We start from the raw sequence: 20,526 nt of genomic DNA on the forward strand, positions 1-20,526 counted from the left end.
AAATTCAGTAGCAGCTTTCCAGTAATAATTTGGTTATTGATTTCGAAACCGCTAGTTAGACAAGAAAGGTATCATTGTGTTTACTATATCAAGGTTTCTATGTTCTTGGCATCCTGCTCTGTTCTTTAAAAACAAAGGCAATAGAATGATATCAAGTTTTGTATAGATATGCTTCATCAGCAGTAGGTTTAAGAATTCTGATCTTTACCAGCGTCTGTTAAAAATCCACGCAGGTTTAGGATCGACGGAAAATGCTTCATAAGTCAGAAATAACTTAAGCTTAATTTGTGGTACCTGTGTAGAAATGCAGCATATTTGACATGCTAACCGAGCAAACAATAACTTTAGTATTTTTTTTTTTTTGTGAAGATTGTAATACACATTTAATATGATTATAAACTCAAAAGTCATAAATTTAGATTTTTTTTATAGAATCTAGTATGTATTTGTCGACATACCGTTTGATTCAATTCAAATGTCGGAGTCGCCGACGGACACGTCACCACCCAGTACGGTTGGTACTTGGAAACAACGTCATTGATTTTCCGTTCCTTGATACCCTTACATTATGTTCTGGCCTTGCATGTACTACAAATAAAACACACATTTTCGAGGCCTTTATTAATCCCCATGCATGATTACATTCAGCCTTTATTTAGTCATTGAAAACATGCCTAAAGAAAGTGTCGCTTTCACCACAGGAAATACTTTAGTCTATGGGGCCTATTAAAAGCTGAACGACTCACAGAATTTATTACTAGTTCTTACTGGAGTGTGATGGTGTTCGTTTACTCATACTGCATACGTTGATGAAATAAAATTACGAAAATATGGAAAAATGTGATGTGATGTTTTATACCGATCTCTTCTTTATTGGGCTTTGGATGTCAATTGTGGTGTACTATTCTGTAACGGTAAGCTACGTTTTTCATTGGAAGTTTTGTTAATATTTTTGAAATTTAAAAATTGATATTTTTCTATGCAAGTCCCAAGGAAAATTTCCAAATTTAATGAATATTTTTGTATATTCTCGGTTCGTATTTATATCGCTAAGCGGTTGCATGGTTATAAAGAGTGTTATATACGGATATTTTAATATAGAAGGGTAGCCATGAATAGCAGTTGAATATACGGCTTATTCCAACGGCTTGAATAATATCTCATAGTCTATGCAAATTTATGCTATTTGTAATTTATTTTTTTCATAATAGATTCCAGAAACATTATTCGTCTGTAAGACTATCGAGCGAGTGTCTTCTGTAGTGTGTGCAGTACTCTCAAATGTGCAAAAAATCGTGGCGATTTAATAATTTGGATTTTTCCTGTATTACTATTTAGAAATATGCGGTCTCTGAATATAGAAAAATGTTTTATGTGTGTGATTATCATAGAATATAATAATAGGTTAGGTATTACTTTTTGTTAATACAATCCCTATATATTATCTTCCAGAACAAGTACTCGACTCTAGTTTCAAGAGTTGAGAGGCCACCATCTGGAAAAGTTTTCATGGTTTAGAAAGCGACATTCAGGAAACTACTGATATCCGTGCTGGTACGTATGGTCGCTTGTTGTGGGCAATTCACATCCTAAATTCCCGGATAATTATTAGGTCAAAGATCCCAATGAAAGGTTTTTCATATGGAGCTAAAATTGAATTATCCTCTATCAAACCGTCTTTCTATATATATATGAACAAAGTTTAGTAATCCAAACATCCGTGTATTGGAGAGTGCGAATGGTTGTGTACTACTCATTCAATTTGCTCAAAAATTTGAATAAATACTATAAAATACCACTAATATTTATTGGGAACATTGATTGTCGATACATTTTCCTACCCCAGTGTAATATAAATATTATAGCGAACGCTACGTTTCTAAGACAAATATCATATCATGTTGGACATTTGTTTTAAAAAATTCCATATTTTACTTTGGACCTAAGAGTTATGGATTCATCCTATCTATTACACTAAAATCATGCCTAAAAACATATATTTTAAAAAATGTAAACAACATGTTTTCCACACGTTTTTCACTACTAGTTGAAATCTGACGTCATATCACGTGATTAACTTTAGGCATGGTGCACGAATTTCGATCACGAAGTGTAGGTATACCGGTAACATGGTTGGAAACGTATGTTATAGAAAGCTGTGTGGTAAGACAACTGGATAATACTATTCACCAACACAGTTTTGTATGGCTGGAATGCGAAACAATTTTCCCGATAATGTTTTCACTGTATGATAACGTTAATGAACTATAAATCTGGTTCCCGAGGTAGCCTTGTTATTTACGGTACCAGGTGGAAGCATATCGACATAATCTCGTACCGTGAGTAATAAAGCTTTCTCGGTGACAATTTGCAACATTCCCATGTAACAGAGCTTCCCAGGTATACCCAATAGTAAAGGATAACTGATTTTTAAAGGTAACTCTGACGGAGATATATATCGAACCTGGCGACATGAGACTGAGAAACAAGGTCTTGTGGTGCCCACGCCATCGAAAACATTTATGATATATATAGGTGGAGGGTTTTTAGCTTTGCCATACGATGAGCTTTCATATATGTAATATATCGATAAAAAGCTTAGAAAATGGTGTTTATAGCCTGACAATCAGTGCAACAGGTTTACCTCTGCGTGAAAAAGAATTCGATCATAAACGTAGTCTCAAAAAAATTACAATTAATTTTAACTTTTCGTCGGAATTCAATGGTACATGATGCCATTTGGCATAATGCCATTTTGTCGGTTTCTTGGGTTTTAATATTTCATTTTGGATTTTCGAAATACCAAAACGTTTGGTAGCATTATCAGTAGTTTTTTTTAAAAAACGTTTAACTTTATGACTCAACTTTTTTGTCATTCTGATATATACATCACTATTTTAATTTTATTTGAAAAAAGTTTATATTGTTCAAATTTCGTTTCGATTTAAGTTTTTATGAAAAATGTTTTTAATAACATGAACTGTCCAACAATGTGAAACTGTAACTTTCATTTGCTGATTAATAGAATTTTGGTTTGTTATCAATCATCGGGCATTGTGAAATTTGTATTCAGAACGATTTAAAATATTACCACATTTTGGCGGGAATATTTGAACCTGTTCGCGCCAATTTTGTCTTCTTTGGTTGCTTACTTTGTATTTCTTCCTACAGGAAACTACTTGGAGAAAAGTCTGGGAACAACCACGCAATATTGAGATTTATCGGAATCCAATACGGAAACCACTAGAATTAAGTATTGGTAAGTAATTTTATTAAATTTCGACGAATCACCGATTGTTTGTTTGCGGTTGGTTGGGTTTTCCGAAGTTTGGGATTCAGGTTATGGTTGTTAACATTTGGCAGATAACTATTTTCCTGTAAAGGCTGTTTATCATGACTTTATTTCAGTACACGTATGGTTGGGAGTCTTTACCCAAATTCATGGCTATAAAAAGTGCCGGTACACTCACATTGATCATGAAAAAGTCCAACACACTCGGTGTCCAAAGGTATAGCTTCTCAGACGGATTTGGTATGCGTGTCAAGTCGCACGCAAAATTTTGTTCAATTATTTTGTCGAACATATTGAACGGGATGTTAAAAATCACTTACGCAATTAAATTTATTCGCTCATTCTAGCGTTTGTGTCGACTGAAAGCGACTTTTCCTATATATCCGGATGACATAACATTAACTAGTGGCTGTGAATATACCAAACTGGTTGGCACGCATAGGAGTTACATGCACATGCGATTACATGCTCCAATCCGAGTGCTTGATTGGTAAATATCTCTAGGCTAAAAGGATGCCCCTAACTGTATTCATTTGAGAGCAGTTTCGCGATTTCGCAATCTTTATATGACTCGGCTTTCATTTCGGCTGCGTATACAAATTCAGGAAATAATATTTAGGGTTGCTACATTTGAACGAATTTCTCAAAGGAAACGTGTTAACTTGAGCATTTCGCCATTTCCTATATGCCTGTTTACGCTTTCATTGACTACTGGGGAAAGTCTATGTAAAACTCTAGCCGTGCGATTTGAGTAACGTTAGAAACATTTGATACTGCTGCAAGCCATTGAACTTGAAGCTGTTCGACAAATAGGAGCTACCAAAATTGCAAATCTAAAACGCCATAGATTTTATACAATCATACTAATTTCGCTGCTAGATTTGACTGAAAATATTCACCTTTGGAGTATAGTAATAAAAATTTCGGTCAATTGTGCACGGCGCATATCGTTTGCAAAATGAAAGCTATTTGTGAAGTTGAGATCACACACTTTTAATCATGGAATATTTCCAAGTATTGGGTCCAAAGAAGTAATTACTGCATTTGTTATTTTCGTTTTTATTAACTCTTACACACTGCATACCATATTGACGCCTCTTCGTCGATATGCGCAGAAACTCAATATATATATGAGCTTGGTAGTTATATCAACGGCCATTACTATTTGTAGCATACAATATGCACATTTGGAAGTGGTAATATTAAAATTTTCACCAGCAGTAATACGATACTCGACTATACAATAAAACTGTGTAGTCAGAACCGGTGTGTCAAACAACATGAACTAATACATTTCTATGAGAAAATTTGAATGACTAATGCAATGACTAACCCTGTCAATGCAAGGTTTCATACACATCCTACCTTTTAAAGTTGCTGCTTACTTTTATTTTTGTTGAGCTTATATATTTGGCACTATATGAAAATGGGGTACATAATTGACTTATGTCCTAATTTCAGCTTGGATGAATACGCAGGCCTGGGGTCTCAATAACACTGTTCAACGACAAAGACTTTCTGTCCATTGGGCTGCATGCGTAACTGACGATTCTTTCAAATGCTTGAAGACGAAAGATTGAGAACCGCCCGAATAAAACAAATGGTGCTTTTTGAACCCGAAATCCACATATATGAAAGACGACATGTTGCCTATGCATACCAACGCCAAAAATGATCAGTAACATTGATGTATAGTATAATTAATGTACGATGAGTTCTTGTTGGAGTAACACATTATTTTGTATTAAATGAATCTATTGAATATGGTTTTTAGTTTTCAAAATACGGGTCGAATTCTACTAATTCTCCTCATTGGGAGCATCCGCACGCACTGCTTATACAGTGTGACCAGAAAGTAAGGTAACAGTTACTAATGGATATTCAATTAATTGCTACTGAACGTCTGAGGACCATTTTTTATCGAAAAAAAGAAAGATGACAATATATATGTATATGACCTTGAATCATAAATGACAATGTGAATTGCACTCAATAAAAAAGAGGACATATACATATATTCTTCTGTGAGGTGAATGCCGTCATTGTTTTTTGCTCGAAAAGCGTCTGTCGTGACTAATTATCGAATAAATTCTATTCTGTCATCATTGATAGAAATTGATAAGATAAATGTTGGGTACTCCCGTAGTATGTGTACCAGGTTAGAGTTGGGCCATAATTTTATTCCGATTTTCCTTATTTTGGTTCCATTATAAGTTCTATTATAACTGTCTGGCCAAGTGAATATACTCTCTGCCCATGGGTTTCAGTCCATTCATACAACTTGATGTAAAGTAGGCGAACAAAATTAGTTACCTCCATAATATGGAGTCCATATTGGTATACACACTTCCTGAGCGCCAAATGCTGCATTAAACAAATTAAATTTTTTTTGAGCCGATTTTTAATGGCATTTAAGCCGATTAAAACTTGGATTCTCAAAGAAAAACGTAGCATTGCAAAATGACGGACAGGATAATAGCATTGTTTTGTGAAAATGTTTGTGAATTCTTCTTCTTTTACTGTGCAACCACGCCTCTGTTGGTATGCATAATTACCATACCACGTCAATGAATTTGTGGGGGCGCACATTTTTCGTACAAATTTTCGTGTTCTTAGATATTAAATACTGCGATATCAAAATGGATGACAGAAATAATCAGGTTTACAAGGAATTTTACAAGGCATTTACAATAGACTGACATAGGTGTGGAATATTGAATTAAAACAAATATTGGCCATGCTAGGCCAAGCATTGGCCATGAATAGGACACACATATTAAAGTGAGGTTCACCTATGGCCCATAGGTAACTCAATACTCCAAGTCTTATGAAATATCATATCATATTTCATACAATACCTTGTAACCAATAGCAACCATCTGTCAGACTTCGAAATTTGAAGGGGAAATGTTCATTGAGCTTTGCTAAACGAGGTTCTCCTGAGGTATTCTCTGTTTTGGGAACGCCGTCCAATTTTTCGGTAAGTAAATTTTTCCTCGTTTACAAAATACATTTTTGTGTGGTGTCATTCGTCGAGTTTATTGTAGACTATTTAATTTAAAATATCTTTTGTAATACATATCGCTAAGTTGTCTTTGTTCAACACAAAAGCCGATGCGTTTAAATACCTATGAACAAAAAGATCTCAATAACAACAAAAGTTAAATTCTCTTTGTGATTTATGAAGTAATGAAACATCTTTTATTTCAATTGATCAGTTCATCAGAGAGATTTAAATTGAATTACAAAAGTCGGAAGAAAAATTATAAGGTTTTGTCTACGATTGCAATCGAGTGATGTAAAGGGGCAATCAGATGACATACAGAAAAGATATCATATGAAAGCTGCAAAGAGTGAGAGCCGCTGTAGTCTTGAGTTTGGGTACGCAAGTCAAATGAGTAAGCATTGCAGAAAACAAGAGCAGTTAAGTTATAAAGTGAAACTGTTTATAAAATAAACGAGGAATCAAAATTATGAAATATTTTAACGGATTATTCGCGCCAAAATCGAAAAAATAAACGCAAATTTTGTACAAAAGGACGCAATATGAAACATAAGTTTTTGGTATTTTACTTACATGCTTTCTTACATTCCGTACAACCTTATTTTTTACAAGATCAAGAAAAGTTGTCACGTATATAGAAATTTCTGCTGAATTTAGAAAGATCGAAAATTGGTAAATTATGAGTGAAATTCGTGCATACAATTTTTAAAATGAATTAGAACTGCGAGCCAAACGGGCGCTCCACTCTCAAGTAAACTTATTTCGAGCCAAAGGCAGTGAGTCGAGATGAACACAGTCAGTTATATGAAGCGATGTACAGGGCATTAAGAAAATATTTGCAACCCGAAAAAGCCAGCTTACGTCTTATAGACAGATCATATTTGCTATTCGTTTTTTAATTCCGTTCAACAAAATAAGGACAGAGACATGCGCATTTTTCACGCAAAACTAGGTTGAGGGTAGAGAGCCGTTGACCTCATCGTGGTGGGAGAAATGTAATAAATCACACACGTTCACTTCTTTTTAACGGACAAATGAAACACTGCAGGCGCGTGGAATGGGAACTCCGATGTTAGGCAACATCCCTTTTCAATAATCGAGTCCAATATGCTATTAGTGCCATCTGAGTATATTTGAACAGACACACAGATGGATTACAAATTATAAGAAACCACTTCATCACGAAACCACCAGTGAAAACAAACAGCTAATTTCAAACAATTTGGAAATGTGGAAATATCAGGTGGCGAGTAACCAAAGAAACGACAGTTCATAATATATAGCCTATGAGCTTAGATATAACAAAATTGGGAAAGAGGCAATAAAAAAATTTAGTTCCAAGTCAGGAAGGAATAAGAGAATGAAGTGATCAAAATAGATACAGGTTTTGAAAAATGAGAATAACTGGCCAATGCTGCCCAATTCGTACTAATACTAGTGATTTCTCAAGGATGCTCGCCACCCTACTATTTTGAAATTCATTTCTATATTTCCAAGCAGAACTCCTTTTTGAAATAAATTTTATTTAACGATGCAGTGGTAGAAATAGCCTAACCATGGCGCTGGAAGCTCACGCGATAAGAGTACCAAGCGGAGTACCGCCGGGAAATTTTGCTTCTAAACTAATAAAAGCTATTCACGTGGACAGTAGAAATCATGTTTTTCCTGCAGACGGACCCTACGCCAACGAAAGCAGGATGTCTTCGTATGGAAGAGGTTCCGGAGAATTCCCAAAAGATATTCGAGTAGAAATTCCATTGGAACATCCACATGAAGGAAGGAATAATCCACAGCCAACGAAGGTTTGTATTCCGTAGGATCATTTAAAATAAACTTTGCAATCGACTTTTCCAAATATCCACAATCTGTTTCTTAATTGCTCTTAGACGAAAGGATATATAGGCCTAGCAAATAGTATCAATATATTTCAAAATACTTAATTAACACATATATACACAATATACATAAGCGTTAAAACGCAGATAGCAAAATCCGCTGACCTACGTGAGCTGAGAACCATTGTGAGAGCTTTCGCAAAAATTTATAACAATCACTCAACAAGAGAGCAATGCTCAAAATCGACACGATGTTAAAAGAAGCTTACTAGTTGTCATATGAAGGCGTGTACCAGATGTCATACAACTGTGCTCCCGTAGACTATAAGAAGCAAAATTTTAAGTGAAATATCGACGCGACTCGGAGAAAATAACAATAATCTCCTGGCGAATCCTTCGATTCTTTAGTGATGAAAATTTCAAATTAATCAGTCCATTAGTTCCGGAAAAAGGCGTATTTATCACAACAATGAAGATTTAGAAAAGCGATCCAATGTCCAATAATAATACCATCCATCAATTCATGATAGACTTATGAAGCTGCGTTCAATAAATGAGCACAGAACATATATAGTAGCTAACCGATACCATTTGATCAAACTTGGAATATCGTCGATTACTCATCTTAGAAAACTAATTTCGAAATAATTATTTTGCGGGTCACTGAATATTGTAATGCACAAAAGAGAGGTCGGATACTCAATTCGTGAGCAAAACGGTTCAACGAAATATCTCGGGGTAAATGAAACACGATTCGATAGTTATGGGGAATGTGATATTCGATAATCAATCGACCTTCAGCTACTTATCCTAGAAATGCATTTTATTCACATTATCTAGTTCTTATTGGAGGTAGCAGCATCATATAGTTCCATTGCTATTTGAATTAGACACATGGAACAAGGCGATCTAGTATTTGATGTAAGTATAATTTAAATAGTTTTAGTATTTTGGTCATTAAATAATATTGTGCATTTGAAGCGCAATTAATCAGCGTGAAATAATTGCAGTCTGTAAATATACATCAGGCAAAGGTACAAACAATAAACACGTGACTTAGCAATGGCAGAGAGAACATATATGATATATTTTTTTTTGTAGGCATGGGGAAAAATTTTTGAGGAGATATAAAATATTTCAAATGTGCGAATAGTAATACTGGGCTATTTTTAAATATAATTGGCATACTGGGTACAAAATATAACTATTTTTTATACAGAAATTTCCAGAAAACGATTTCAGCGAATGTAGTATCATGAACCAATATAACACATGTGCTGTTATTGGGGTACATGGAATTTTTCGCAAATTTATTTTTTATCAGAATATTTGCTCAAGTCGAAGTCTCGCGCGCTCTCTTGGAAGAGATGAAAACTGATTTCTGAGTGACAAGAGCCACCAGACTATAAAGATTTATATCGGCGAATTAATCACCAGCAAATACCGATTACAGTAAAACATCATCTGTTACATATTGCCCTATGTCTGTACAATTTCGATCGTTTTGTCACAAAATCACTTATCGATACCACAAATCAGTCAATAATTGAGAATCCCAACTATATGAAATGCGTCTTTGTTAACGTAACAATGGTAGCAAGAGCAACTCGCGTTCGTGCTTTTAAAATTCGTCAACCCGGCTCAAATATTTGAAGATAATAAATCAGAGCGTTAAATTCTATCCCGCAATTGAATAACTAAACATTAATTCATCATAATGATTTTCATAGTAAGACAGAATGTACATCACAGAAAAAGTCACACATATTAATTCAGTCGAGGCCTTAGAAAAACTATGCTATCGGCATACGAATATCTATGGCCATGATTAACCTGACTCAACTAACTAAACATACAAATCCCGGAGTATTATACCAATTCCTTTAAATTCCATCTTAACAAAAGCCAGACACCTCTCGAAGTCGTGTCAACACTCGAACAAAAAATGAGTTGGGGTCAAAGGTTATACGAACCATTGTTTCCGACATTAAAAATTGCCACACAAGGCGCCTTCCTATAGACTCGCGCGTAAAGTCGCTTAAGTCTTTGTTCTTAAGGCTAATTTTACGTGTTTAGGCTGAGCCTATTGTTCAACAAAGTATAGAGTTTTGATTTGAAGGAGGGTATTGTTATATCAAACTAAAGTAAATAAGAAATTTCAATATACGATTTAATGTTTGCGAGTTTTCCTATGTAAGTGTTATAAGCCCTTCCTAAAGGGTTATTGTATGGCTTATTTGAAGGGTATTTGTGTTTACCAATCGTGCAAGTATCGAATGCCTGGATATAGATATCGTGACTGATATAAATTATATATTTGATAGAAGGGACCAGATAGCATGCTAGACTAAAGTAGGTTTATTTTGACACATCTAAAAGAGTTATCAGAGTATCTGTGCGGATTTTGATAATTACTAAATTATTAGAATAGATGCAGTGGTGCATTTAAATTACTAGAATAGAAAATTAGTTTTTTTTTTAATTAACATGAATTGAATTATTTAGATATAAAATATGCACAAATAGGTTCGTTGTGGTACAAAATAAAAATGTTTCTCTCGGGATCGAAACCGGTAAGTTAACGTATAGCTATAATACGCTAATTCCTTTGATTGTGAATAGTTCATTGAGTATGTGTCTTTACGTTTTTATTTTTTCGCGTAATTCACACAGGGCAAAGTTGCGAAAGCTTAACTTAGAAAAACAGCTACGTAGCTATAACAGCTTTATATAGTATGGGATTTAAGAATTAATTCTGAAATATTGACACGAAATAGCGTTCATATTCCACGTCTATGTGGGTGCGTGAATTACTTTATTGGAATAATTCCATCCAGATTAGTCTTATAAAATCTGTAAACTAGAGTTAATATTGGTAAAACGTTCCACATTGTAGAATCGATTTAATACCCGGCGTACGGTGGCGGTTATGGTTTTTGAAAACGAGATTTTTTACTTTCGACTCGAGGTTACCTCCAACGCTCTAACACTGAATTTATCAATCACCGTTAATCAGCTATACTGATAATAAGAGCTTTTCTACTTTAATTTCGATATCAATTGCAAATCTGATGAATTTCAGGGTTTCATGGCTTGGAAGGTACCAAGTCGATATGCACAAGGCCGTGGAGATTCAAGAGAAGATTTATTCTTAGACGATATGGAGAGAGTACATACAGCTGGTTCACATTTTTCTCGGTAAGGGTTTGTGGACCATTTCCAGAGTTTCAAACTATTTCTATAGAATCTGACCAATTTGGTTTTGTATATCAGTGATAAAAAACAGGACATACTTTGTTATTATGAATTTACACAACTGCCTCAATACCGGAAACCTAATCGCGAAAACTGAAAATACCGAAATAATGACCATTGGACTAAATGTTCCTAATAATTATGAAGAAGCATAGAGTATTTTGCTATAATAACCAGGCATGTAGCATTGTAATAATAATATTCGTTACATACTTCCATGTTCCGATGATTTCTGAGATGTTTTTGGTTCAGTTTTGCAACGATTGATAACTATAATAGTTGACTTATTCATGGGCGATTCTATTTTGAAAAAACATTCAAATCTCCTTTTCAGTCCTCAGCATGGTGCAACACAGACGACACACTTTGCCCCGCCCCACGGAAAATTTGAGCCAATCAAATCAGAACAACAAGAACACATGGAAGAAATAAAGAAAAAGGAAGCCGCATTGAGAAAACATCTGGCAGATAAATCTCTTACTTGTAAGAATATATTGATGCTATGAAAAAAAGCGACAAAAAAGAAAATACCAAAAATTTCAACAGCAGTCATTATATTTACCAAAAACATTATTCAAGTGGTGGAGTATGAAACTTATGTGACATCACACTCCTGGTTACGAGTTTTTTGTGAAGTGCGATCAGAAACAGACACACATATAATACGAATGAGAAGTGGCAATCTCAATAAATTGATATATATATGAATACTTCATTATCCAACATTCCTATATTAGTAAAGTAGGGTAGGGTTGATTATCAAAACAAAATTCCATCTCTAAACATTTACAGTACCTAACATAGCAAGAAGCGCCCCTGTTAAACGCACCACAAGAAGTAGACAATCGGACCGATTGACTCTCGAACCAAGAACTTATTCTGCTGCTCAAAGATGGTTGAAGAAGAATCCAGGACAAGAAGAACTTGCGAATAAGGTTTGAAAGTTACACATCACCCAGTCTAAGATGCTTATTTTTTAATATTATCATGAATAATGTGATAAAAAATTTCTGTAAATTTGCACACGACATATAGTTGTGCAAAGCGGGCTTTCATATAATTACCAATTAGGATTGTTTTACTACAATGATACATGCATGTGTTATTTTCAGGTCTTACGGCAGACCAGCCGCACGGAAGTCGACAAGCTGCTTGAACATACTTTACAACCAAACGCAAAGAAAGCAGTCAGAGAGTGGCTCAAAACCGCGTCAGAAGCAGGTAATTTTCAATGCATAAAAATGTTTACGTAAAATTACCACGGCCGCCAATTACCATTTATCATTTGTCTATTCAGACAGACAAGCTGCCTTGAAATTTTTCCGGTCAATTGGTGGAAGCAGGTTACTGGGAGGGCCAAGTGGTTATCACCCAGACCGTAACATTCATGGGGACAGGGATGCGAGATTAATGGCAGTGATTAATGCTTTACAAGAAAAACAGTAAGTTTGTTTTGTTTGTTTCTTCCAATATATCCAACGACCTGTTTCCGGGCTTGATACGAACACTTATCAGTGAACATTTTTTCGTAATAACAGTCAAATTTCTGAAAATTTTTACAAATTATTGGAGTTTTGGAGTACAGCGCGTTTTTGTGATAACACAATGAACACAGTTTTTTTTTTAAACGTCATTCTGTTAATTTTATTCAAAAATTAAAGTTCTGAACCCATTTTCCCTAAAATTTTAAATTGTTACTTAGCGGACAACCGAACCAAGCAAGAGCAACAGCAATGGACGATAAACTGGCAACCTTGATGAAGGCAGCTCACAGAAAACATCTTAGACTGTTATCGCCAAACACTAGAGTCCGAAGGACTGAATTTCAGACATGGCACCACATGCCGGTTCGTATTGGACCTTTTTCGTTATAGGCATTGATTACATAACAAAAGCCCATTGTGTCCCTCGGATAAAAGTGCAAAGATTACCGATAAATTGTCGAATATTTGTCACGGCAGAGATGACGGTATATCCCAGTGGAATTTAAAGGCATTCAACTAGAAAGAGGCAAAATTTTAAAAAGCAGGAATTATTCTAAGCTTGATGGAATCGCACCCTTTTATCCTTCAATACGTGAACTAGTAACATGTGACACACTGATGTCTCCCCATCACTTTTAATGAACCCATGGCATGGAATTAGCAGATACCCGAAATATTTTAGCTACAGCATTCAGCCAAATTTTGACACACTAAGCACGGTTCTTTCAACTCACAATCGTAGAAGGTACATATCACGCAAAATTGTATATTTTTCAGGTATATCCGTGCACAGGACCGGTGGAAAACGTATTGTCAATGTATACAAAGCCTAGAGCACCTTATCCACAAAGTTTCCGAATCCATCCAGAGTGGGGAGCGTAACTCATAAACAGCAATATAAAAACGTGATAATAGCAAAAAAATTGGGGAAATAAAACATTCTTTTTAATTCAAAAGACAGGAAACTGGTGTAGATAGTGGCGATTTTCTTACTTTTATAACTAAAAATGCCCAAATTTTAAATTAGGACATGACATATATATATATGCATTGATCACAAATATTTTCCCATGCGATTTAATATTCAGTGTCGAATTGTCAATTTTTTTACAAAACTGTTTTACTTGATCATAGCAAAATGATTGAACTATTCCTTTCAGTCGTGCTATAGCATGTTATGCAATGATAACACATTAGACATCGACTGTTTCTATTTTTCATACTGTAACTCACACAAATTCATGTTGTATTACTATAATTTGTTTTGAATATACAGTACTTTCCGTCAAACTATGTTTTATTGGATTTTATGAAAACTGCACTAGTCCATTCAATCTTACCACAATGAAAATAAAATTAATAATTTTTTTTAAAACGTTTTATTTCATTAAAATAAAGTATATCAAAAAGGATTAAAAAGTGTTAAATTAACTGATGAAAAACCTATTGCACATATGGTGACGGATTTATGCAAAGCTTAGTCTTCTTTCAGGACTCCGCCTTTAACAAATTTCACAGCCGATAAGTGTAGTGTGGAGGGGATTGGAGCATTTTCATCATTTCCGTGTTCCTTCGGGAAGTTTTCAGTTCGACTTGTCTGGGTATCATCACAGTTTATTACAGGTTTCACTAGCTTGCTGACATTACTCTTTCTGGACTTCGTTGCATCAAATTCAGTGCTGGAGTTGCCAACGTTTGCAGCAGGTTTTTGTCTATGTTTGAGCGCAGCTGGGTGACGCGAACGAAGAAAATCATCGCGTTCGTCAATGTATAATGGTTCGTCATACTTAGTTGTTATCACTATACCGTCATCTATACCAGGTACAGCTTGTTTTCGAGATTTTCTGGTCCGCTCTTTATAATCGTTATTAGCGAGATTGAAAGCAAATTGTGGAAACATCCACGAATGGGGCGCATTTGGCTCAACTGAACGAGTTCCACGAAATAAAGTTGGTACAATTTTCGCTCTAGTACTTCGTTTTATTGTACTTTCGGTATCACTAAAGGTAGAAGATTTCAACAATTTTTCACCGTGATAACCAAGACCCTTACGCAACCTTGGATGCTGCCCTTCTAACTCAATGGGGTCAGTTATAGCCCCTGACCTCTGACCTGGACCCAAAGGATCCCCTTCTTTCCACCCACCTTTTTCTAATAACTTCCTACCTACACCTTTTGTGTGTCTTTCAAACTGTCCACGTCTCTTGGATTGAGGACTTTCAGAGCGGCTTCTTTTTTGTTTTCTTTTTCGATTGTGTGGATTCAAATCAGTCAAAAGTGAATTGTCATAAACTGCTTTTCCATTCCTGGGAAAAAAAGAAAAATTATTTCAGAGTTCATTTGGTTATTAGGATTCATACAATATAAGCACAGAATTGTTTTCACACTGCTAACCCGTCGGGAGATTATCATTGTCAAGGGGATTGTTTAGCTCATCATCATCATAATCAACAATTCTCATACACAGTTTGGTAACAGACAAGAGGTTGTGATATGCTCAGAAAGTGTTAGCAACGCACTCGCCTTCGCACCTTTGATTACCCTATGTAAGTTCGCAGATTCAAGTCGAATGGGTATGTGTGAAAGGGGATTTCAGGCCCTTTCGCCATATAGGGTGATTCATGTATCCCCGGACATGGCTTTCTTTGCCAGCGACTCCATGTTTCTGAAACCAACAACTAGTCAACTGTTCCAAAACTCAACATGATCTGGTAAAGGAACAAGTGGCAGTGGTTCGCCATTTGACTAAGCTCATTTATCAACCTTACTCTCCCATGGATGAAAATCATTCTATACTGCATATACTTCTCGGAAGCTTCCATGTACCCATTACGAAAAAATATGTAAAAATTCCAACCTTCTTTCTCTTCTCATTTGCAGATACTGTTGAGCATCCATGTCTCCTTTCTCTCCATAATAAATACTCATATCAACATCCCAATCATCTGTTGTTTGTTCATCAAAGTCACCTTCTTGTTCCTGCCAGTATTGAGCATCTGTTAAAATTAGATACTTTATAATATCCTTTTGCTACACACTAAATGACTGGATATAAAATTAAAGCAATATTCTATATAACACAATAATATAGTAAAAGTCATAATATAGTAAAAGTCGACCCAGGCAACTTCCCAACCTATTACATAATCTTGTCATATTCTCAGTTTTAATTTCTGAATACAAACATTATATATACGGGAAGATCAGTCTATACCTGTATAAAACACTAATCCGCTTCCACCCTTCTCCCATTTCAATTCAATTTCTTCCTCAAACAACCGTTCCTTATCTCGCTCCTGTGAAGTTACATCGTTATGAAGTGCTTCATGTCTCTCCCATTCCTCACAAGTATCATCATCTGCATCTGGGTCTGATATGTGACCTGTAACAGGAAGTATAGAAATATTAATAATAAAATTATATAACCTGTACATTAGGCTTGCAGTAATAAATGCACCGACCAAAACGCCAAAAGATTTAACGCAGAGACAAGAGAAAAAAAAATGTTTCATATTTTTACCCATGTGAGCGAGTTTTATAACATAAACTATGAGATGGGGATTTTATGCCTGAGGGGGAAGAATCTGAGTGTTCACAAGATTCACACTAAAAGACTTAGTCGTCTGGATTGTGGCACATGGGCGGGCATTAGACACTTCTTGTCTTTACGATGGGGTTACGATGCAAGATGATAAAATTTGGCAAAAAGGCAAAAGCTGTAGGCTAGCATCTATATCTCTATATCTAAAAGGCTGAAATTGGATATCACAGACTGGAAGAGTATGCAGATACAGAATTCAGCGAAAGCAGGAAAACTATTGAAGTTAATATACCATGAAAGTGTAAACTATACCTGAATCAATTTTTGTTTCATTTTTTTCATGCAATAATGTCTTCTCTTTTTTGGATGTTTCCTCTGTAAGCATATGAATAGCAATATTTATAAGAAAATCACTTCACATAAATTATAAAATTAAAACAATCTTACAATTACCATAATCAATTTCAACATCAACTTCAATGGTTTCACCATTCGCAGTATATGTGCTTCCTCCAGAATGTATCTTTTCCCATGCATCAGCATATTCAAACGGAACATTTCCATATCGTCTCAAACTTCCAGTCGTAGGAAATTTGAGGTCTAGTTTCTTGATAATCCTATATTAGACATCAGAATACCAACTTTAAAAATTTGTTGTGAAATAAAGCAAAATAAAGTTCAGAACATGCAAAGGATCGCGAACCCTTGTTTGTGAATTTTAGTTTTTAATGGACCCGGGACCCCCATCCTAAATATGCCTTGTCAATTTCGTGCCTAACCAACGAGAAAGATTAATGTTTAATTTTCAACACAACAACATTAATAGAATGAATGAGGTTGCTTTTTACTGCACAATTTATCAATTCTTGGGAGTAGGCTATACTGTGACAAGCAGACTCGTAGGTCCGACTCTAAGGCGAGTCCTGGCCTGAATAGCTGAAAATGCGGCCTGACACATAAATGTAGGTCGCTGCAAACGGCAATAAAATTGTAATTGCCTTTTCTGCAAGCAATGGATGTATATTCATCCACAACGCTCGACCGAAAAAATGCAATAGCTTTTTAATTGAAATCAATCATCAAAGATCGATCAGACTCTTTCTATATAGTTGCAGACCCTCTGCGCAGTCATCAGGGACTCCAGTTTGGGAAGCCCTGGCCTGAGGTATGATAAAATAAAGAGAATAGTATCAATTTTCTATAATTTCATTTCAATGATATTCCCACATAGTAAAAATGTCATCTTCCTTACCTTGGTGGAAGCTTGCATTGGTTTATCAAGTTCATGAATTCTCTAAGTGTAGTTCCTATATTACCCCGAGGCATGACTTGTATTGGTGGTCTCATCTCAGACAAGGACATTAGATCGGCATGAGAGAAGTTCTCTGTCGGTGCATGTCGTTTGGTATAACCCTTTTCTGCTCTTGTAGAATATGTTCTAAAAATTACCATGAAAAATTAATTATAGTGATTTTTGGGAATAGTTTTTTTTGTAATGTGTAATGCGTAATATTATTTGCATCCTTGCACATTATTTTTAGGACAGTTTGCTCAAAGCAAGGTCTCACACACTCAGTCAGAGGAAAACTAATCTCTCATAAAGTTACAGACAACCAGTGAATTTTGAGGGTTGATAGCTCTTTTCTAAATTAGAATGAAGCAAGGAAAATTTGTTTACATACAATGAGACCGCATACTACCATAATGATATATAATAAAATTTCTCACCCAAGTTGATAATTAAATTGACTGATTGCTATCTTTTCAGTTGAATTCACATGTGAAACTCTGATTTTATGAATGACACAGCGAGCCTGAAAAAGATGTCATGAATCAATAAAAAAAAATATAGAATGCAGTCATAAATACCTAGCTAAAAACTGTCCTGTTTCAAACATAAATACAAAATCACCTGCCTCCAGTGTCAGATTCAAATTATAATTAATATCAATAAATACATTGGGCAATTTAAAGGTGCAGAAGTGTAAAAAGTACATTATGTTTGAAACACCTTACCAAACAACAATTACCATGAATATTATTAAGAATAGAACATGATTTTTCATTCTGGTGGAGAACGAAGATGATCATTGAACAGCTGAACAGACAAATTAGTTTGGATATAGATATGCCCTTGACGGTTGTACAGATTTGGATGAAGGAGAGAATCCTAACCGACTAATGACTAGCGATTTATTGAACTTCCCCACCAACCAATGGGTCCAGAAAAAAAATCTTACCTTGATATAGTCTCCCTTCGAATCAATCCAATTCGCATCATTGTATTTTTCAATAAAGTCTGCCAATGCATCTTTATCAACCGTTTGAAACACACAGCAACATGTTCCAGTTTTTTGAGGTTTTTGATCTACAAAAACATTTTTAAGACAGGTGTAATTAAGTAACGATGATTATTGGCATTTGCAAAGGGGTGAAATCTTACAACCAATGGAATAATACCAGAAACTATATGAACATCAGAACATTGAGACATTTATGAACAAATTAGCCAAACAATTTTGTCTTATGGTAATACAGTAATATAAGCATGCCAACATTCTTTCAGTCTTTGGTATTAACAAAAGATAAAAATTAAGTGCTTTTATTTTATATATGTCTAATAAATTTACAAGTGTATTTTTTCTATAAAAGATCCGTTCAATATGTTATCAAGAGATTTAGAGATATCCTCACCTGTACCGTTACTGAACATAAATGAGCCAGATACAGAAGTAACAGAGAACTATCTACGGTACAGTACTGAACTATGATTCTACCGTAAACGGCACGGGTATCAGTACCTACTGACCTATAAAGTTTTAATACTTTATTACCCAATTACGGTACCGGTATGGTACAGTAATAGCGGAAAAAATTAAATTTATTTGAATTTTACGAAACTAGGATATTATTCTTACCAACAGCGGAAGATTTTGGTTTCGCAACTTCTGGTCGATGTTTGAAGTGGAAACATTCAAACTTTCCGTTCCGACCGTCGTCGGGTGCGGACGTGTCAGCTTGAAAAGACTAGTGAATGCTACGCGTTGTATTTTTCGGTATCTGTGATCTGTATCGCGCAATATCAACATGAGCAAAGCCCATCCACTGGAATTAAAGAAGTTATGGATTGGATTGGATTTAAAGTTAAATGGTGGACGATTTGTCACGGGTGTATTGCAAGGTTTCGATCCTTTTTATGAATCCAGTCGCGTATGATGGAACAGAGCGTAGAAAAGATGGGATCACTGCACCTGTTGGAATGGCTGAATGGTGGTCGTTCGTGGAAATTCGATATTAATGTTGGAAGCATTGGAACGGATACAATGATTTTAAAGTGAAGAAATCGAAAACGACAAAAGAACCCAATACCCCAATCCATGATTTGTGCATAGACTGCTATGGAACATTCAAACCATTTACCAAGCTTGTTTTTTAGTAAAAAAAAAATTGTCATTATGTTATTTTTGCAATATAATTGAAGTAGGCCCACAACATCACCATTTTTCGTCAGCGAGTGTTTTTTAATCCATATATCTGTATATGAAAAGCACATACACGTCTCACATTTTAATTTGAATTATAAGATATTGCCCGATGTCACATCGTGTTTTTGTTTTATTGTGTTTTGCCTGTTTTGGGGGGACGGGCACGTACTTGTACGTATTTAACTTTTTTATTAAGTTATGCCCGTCCTCCAGGTCCTCTGTATTTTGTTTGTCCCTTTGTTGTTGTTTTGTGTTTTGTTTGTATCAGAGTGACCGAATAAAATTGATTGATTGATTGATTGATTTCCATTCTCGGTAAAATCAGAAAAGAAGTTTCTAAGATCGGAGGAATGGAAAGCTCCTGGTATATTTCGCACAACTCCGAATGACGAAGTATCTACACTATACGAAAGATCGTCTGCCATTCTGCCCAGTCAATTGAACGATACGATAAGTTAGCACTGAGAAAAATAAAGGCAAGTTACCGTGTATAATATTACATACTAAAATTTCGTTTCTGTCAATTTGTTTACATCGTTAGAGTGTGAATCACGTGCATGAGTGATTTTTATTGTGACGTCAGAGTATTTTAAATCCTTTCTCTGTGACGTCATGTAGGCTTTCTAAATT

General features: G+C 35.2%; 2 protein-coding genes and 1 long non-coding RNA gene across 5 annotated transcripts; 2 read left to right on the forward strand and 1 right to left on the reverse strand.

The window, feature by feature from the left end:
• The first annotated feature begins 420 nt into the window (after positions 1-420).
• On the forward strand, positions 421-5,054 carry LOC120334141 (uncharacterized). The gene is made up of 3 exons (XR_013480583.1): positions 421-914; positions 3,172-3,259; positions 4,754-5,054. It is a non-coding gene; the product is annotated as an uncharacterized LOC120334141 (long non-coding RNA).
• Positions 5,055-6,144: 1,090 nt separating this feature from the next.
• On the forward strand, positions 6,145-14,160 carry LOC120334140 (uncharacterized). Of its 3 annotated transcripts, XM_039401593.2 has the most exons (9): positions 6,145-6,272; positions 7,968-8,098; positions 11,214-11,329; positions 11,721-11,869; positions 12,179-12,321; positions 12,499-12,607; positions 12,684-12,828; positions 13,089-13,233; positions 13,648-14,160. In XM_039401593.2, exons 2-9 carry the CDS (start codon positions 7,994-7,996, stop codon positions 13,750-13,752), a joined length of 1,017 nt encoding a protein of 338 aa, XP_039257527.2. In that variant the 5' UTR covers positions 6,145-6,272; positions 7,968-7,993; the 3' UTR covers positions 13,753-14,160. The 3 variants fall into 3 exon arrangements, with proteins under 3 accessions (XP_039257527.2, XP_039257526.2, XP_039257529.2); XM_039401592.2 differs by lacking the exon at positions 6,145-6,272 and having other exon boundaries at positions 7,503-8,098; XM_039401595.2 differs by lacking the exons at positions 6,145-6,272; positions 7,968-8,098 and adding an exon at positions 10,321-10,704.
• On the reverse strand, positions 14,109-20,510 carry LOC120334139 (G patch domain-containing protein 3-like). The gene is made up of 10 exons (XM_078109441.1): positions 20,450-20,510; positions 19,330-19,428; positions 18,652-18,779; positions 18,140-18,225; positions 17,664-17,849; positions 16,865-17,028; positions 16,724-16,786; positions 16,085-16,252; positions 15,728-15,866; positions 14,109-15,176 (listed from the first exon to the last, which is right to left on the reverse strand). Exons 1-10 carry the CDS (start codon positions 20,508-20,510, stop codon positions 14,348-14,350), a joined length of 1,923 nt encoding a protein of 640 aa, XP_077965567.1. The 3' UTR covers positions 14,109-14,347.
• Between the last annotated feature and the right edge of the window lie 16 nt (positions 20,511-20,526).

This window comes from Styela clava, chromosome 15 (genome assembly GCF_964204865.1).
Source record: "Styela clava chromosome 15, kaStyClav1.hap1.2, whole genome shotgun sequence".
NCBI classification, from domain to species: Eukaryota; Metazoa; Chordata; class Ascidiacea; order Stolidobranchia; family Styelidae; genus Styela; species Styela clava.

Excerpts from the sequence above, each read along its gene's own strand:
- LOC120334140 (XM_039401592.2), top strand. The coding sequence starts at position 7,853 with ATGGCGCTGGAAGCTCACGCGATAAGAGTACCAAGCGGAGTACCGCCG. Across the intron at positions 11,870-12,178 it reads GGCAGATAAATCTCTTACTT|TACCTAACATAGCAAGAAGC; the intron begins GTAAGAATATAT and ends AAACATTTACAG. Across the intron at positions 13,234-13,647 it reads AGACATGGCACCACATGCCG|GTATATCCGTGCACAGGACC; the intron begins GTTCGTATTGGA and ends TATATTTTTCAG.
- LOC120334139 (XM_078109441.1), bottom strand. The coding sequence starts at position 20,510 with ATGACGTCACAGAGAAAGGATTTAAAATACTCTGACGTCACAATAAAA. Across the intron at positions 18,226-18,651 it reads CGAAGGGAGACTATATCAAG|GCTCGCTGTGTCATTCATAA; the intron begins GTAAGATTTTTT and ends CATCTTTTTCAG. Across the intron at positions 15,177-15,727 it reads CAAATGAGAAGAGAAAGAAG|GAATGGAAAAGCAGTTTATG; the intron begins GTTGGAATTTTT and ends TTTTTTTCCCAG.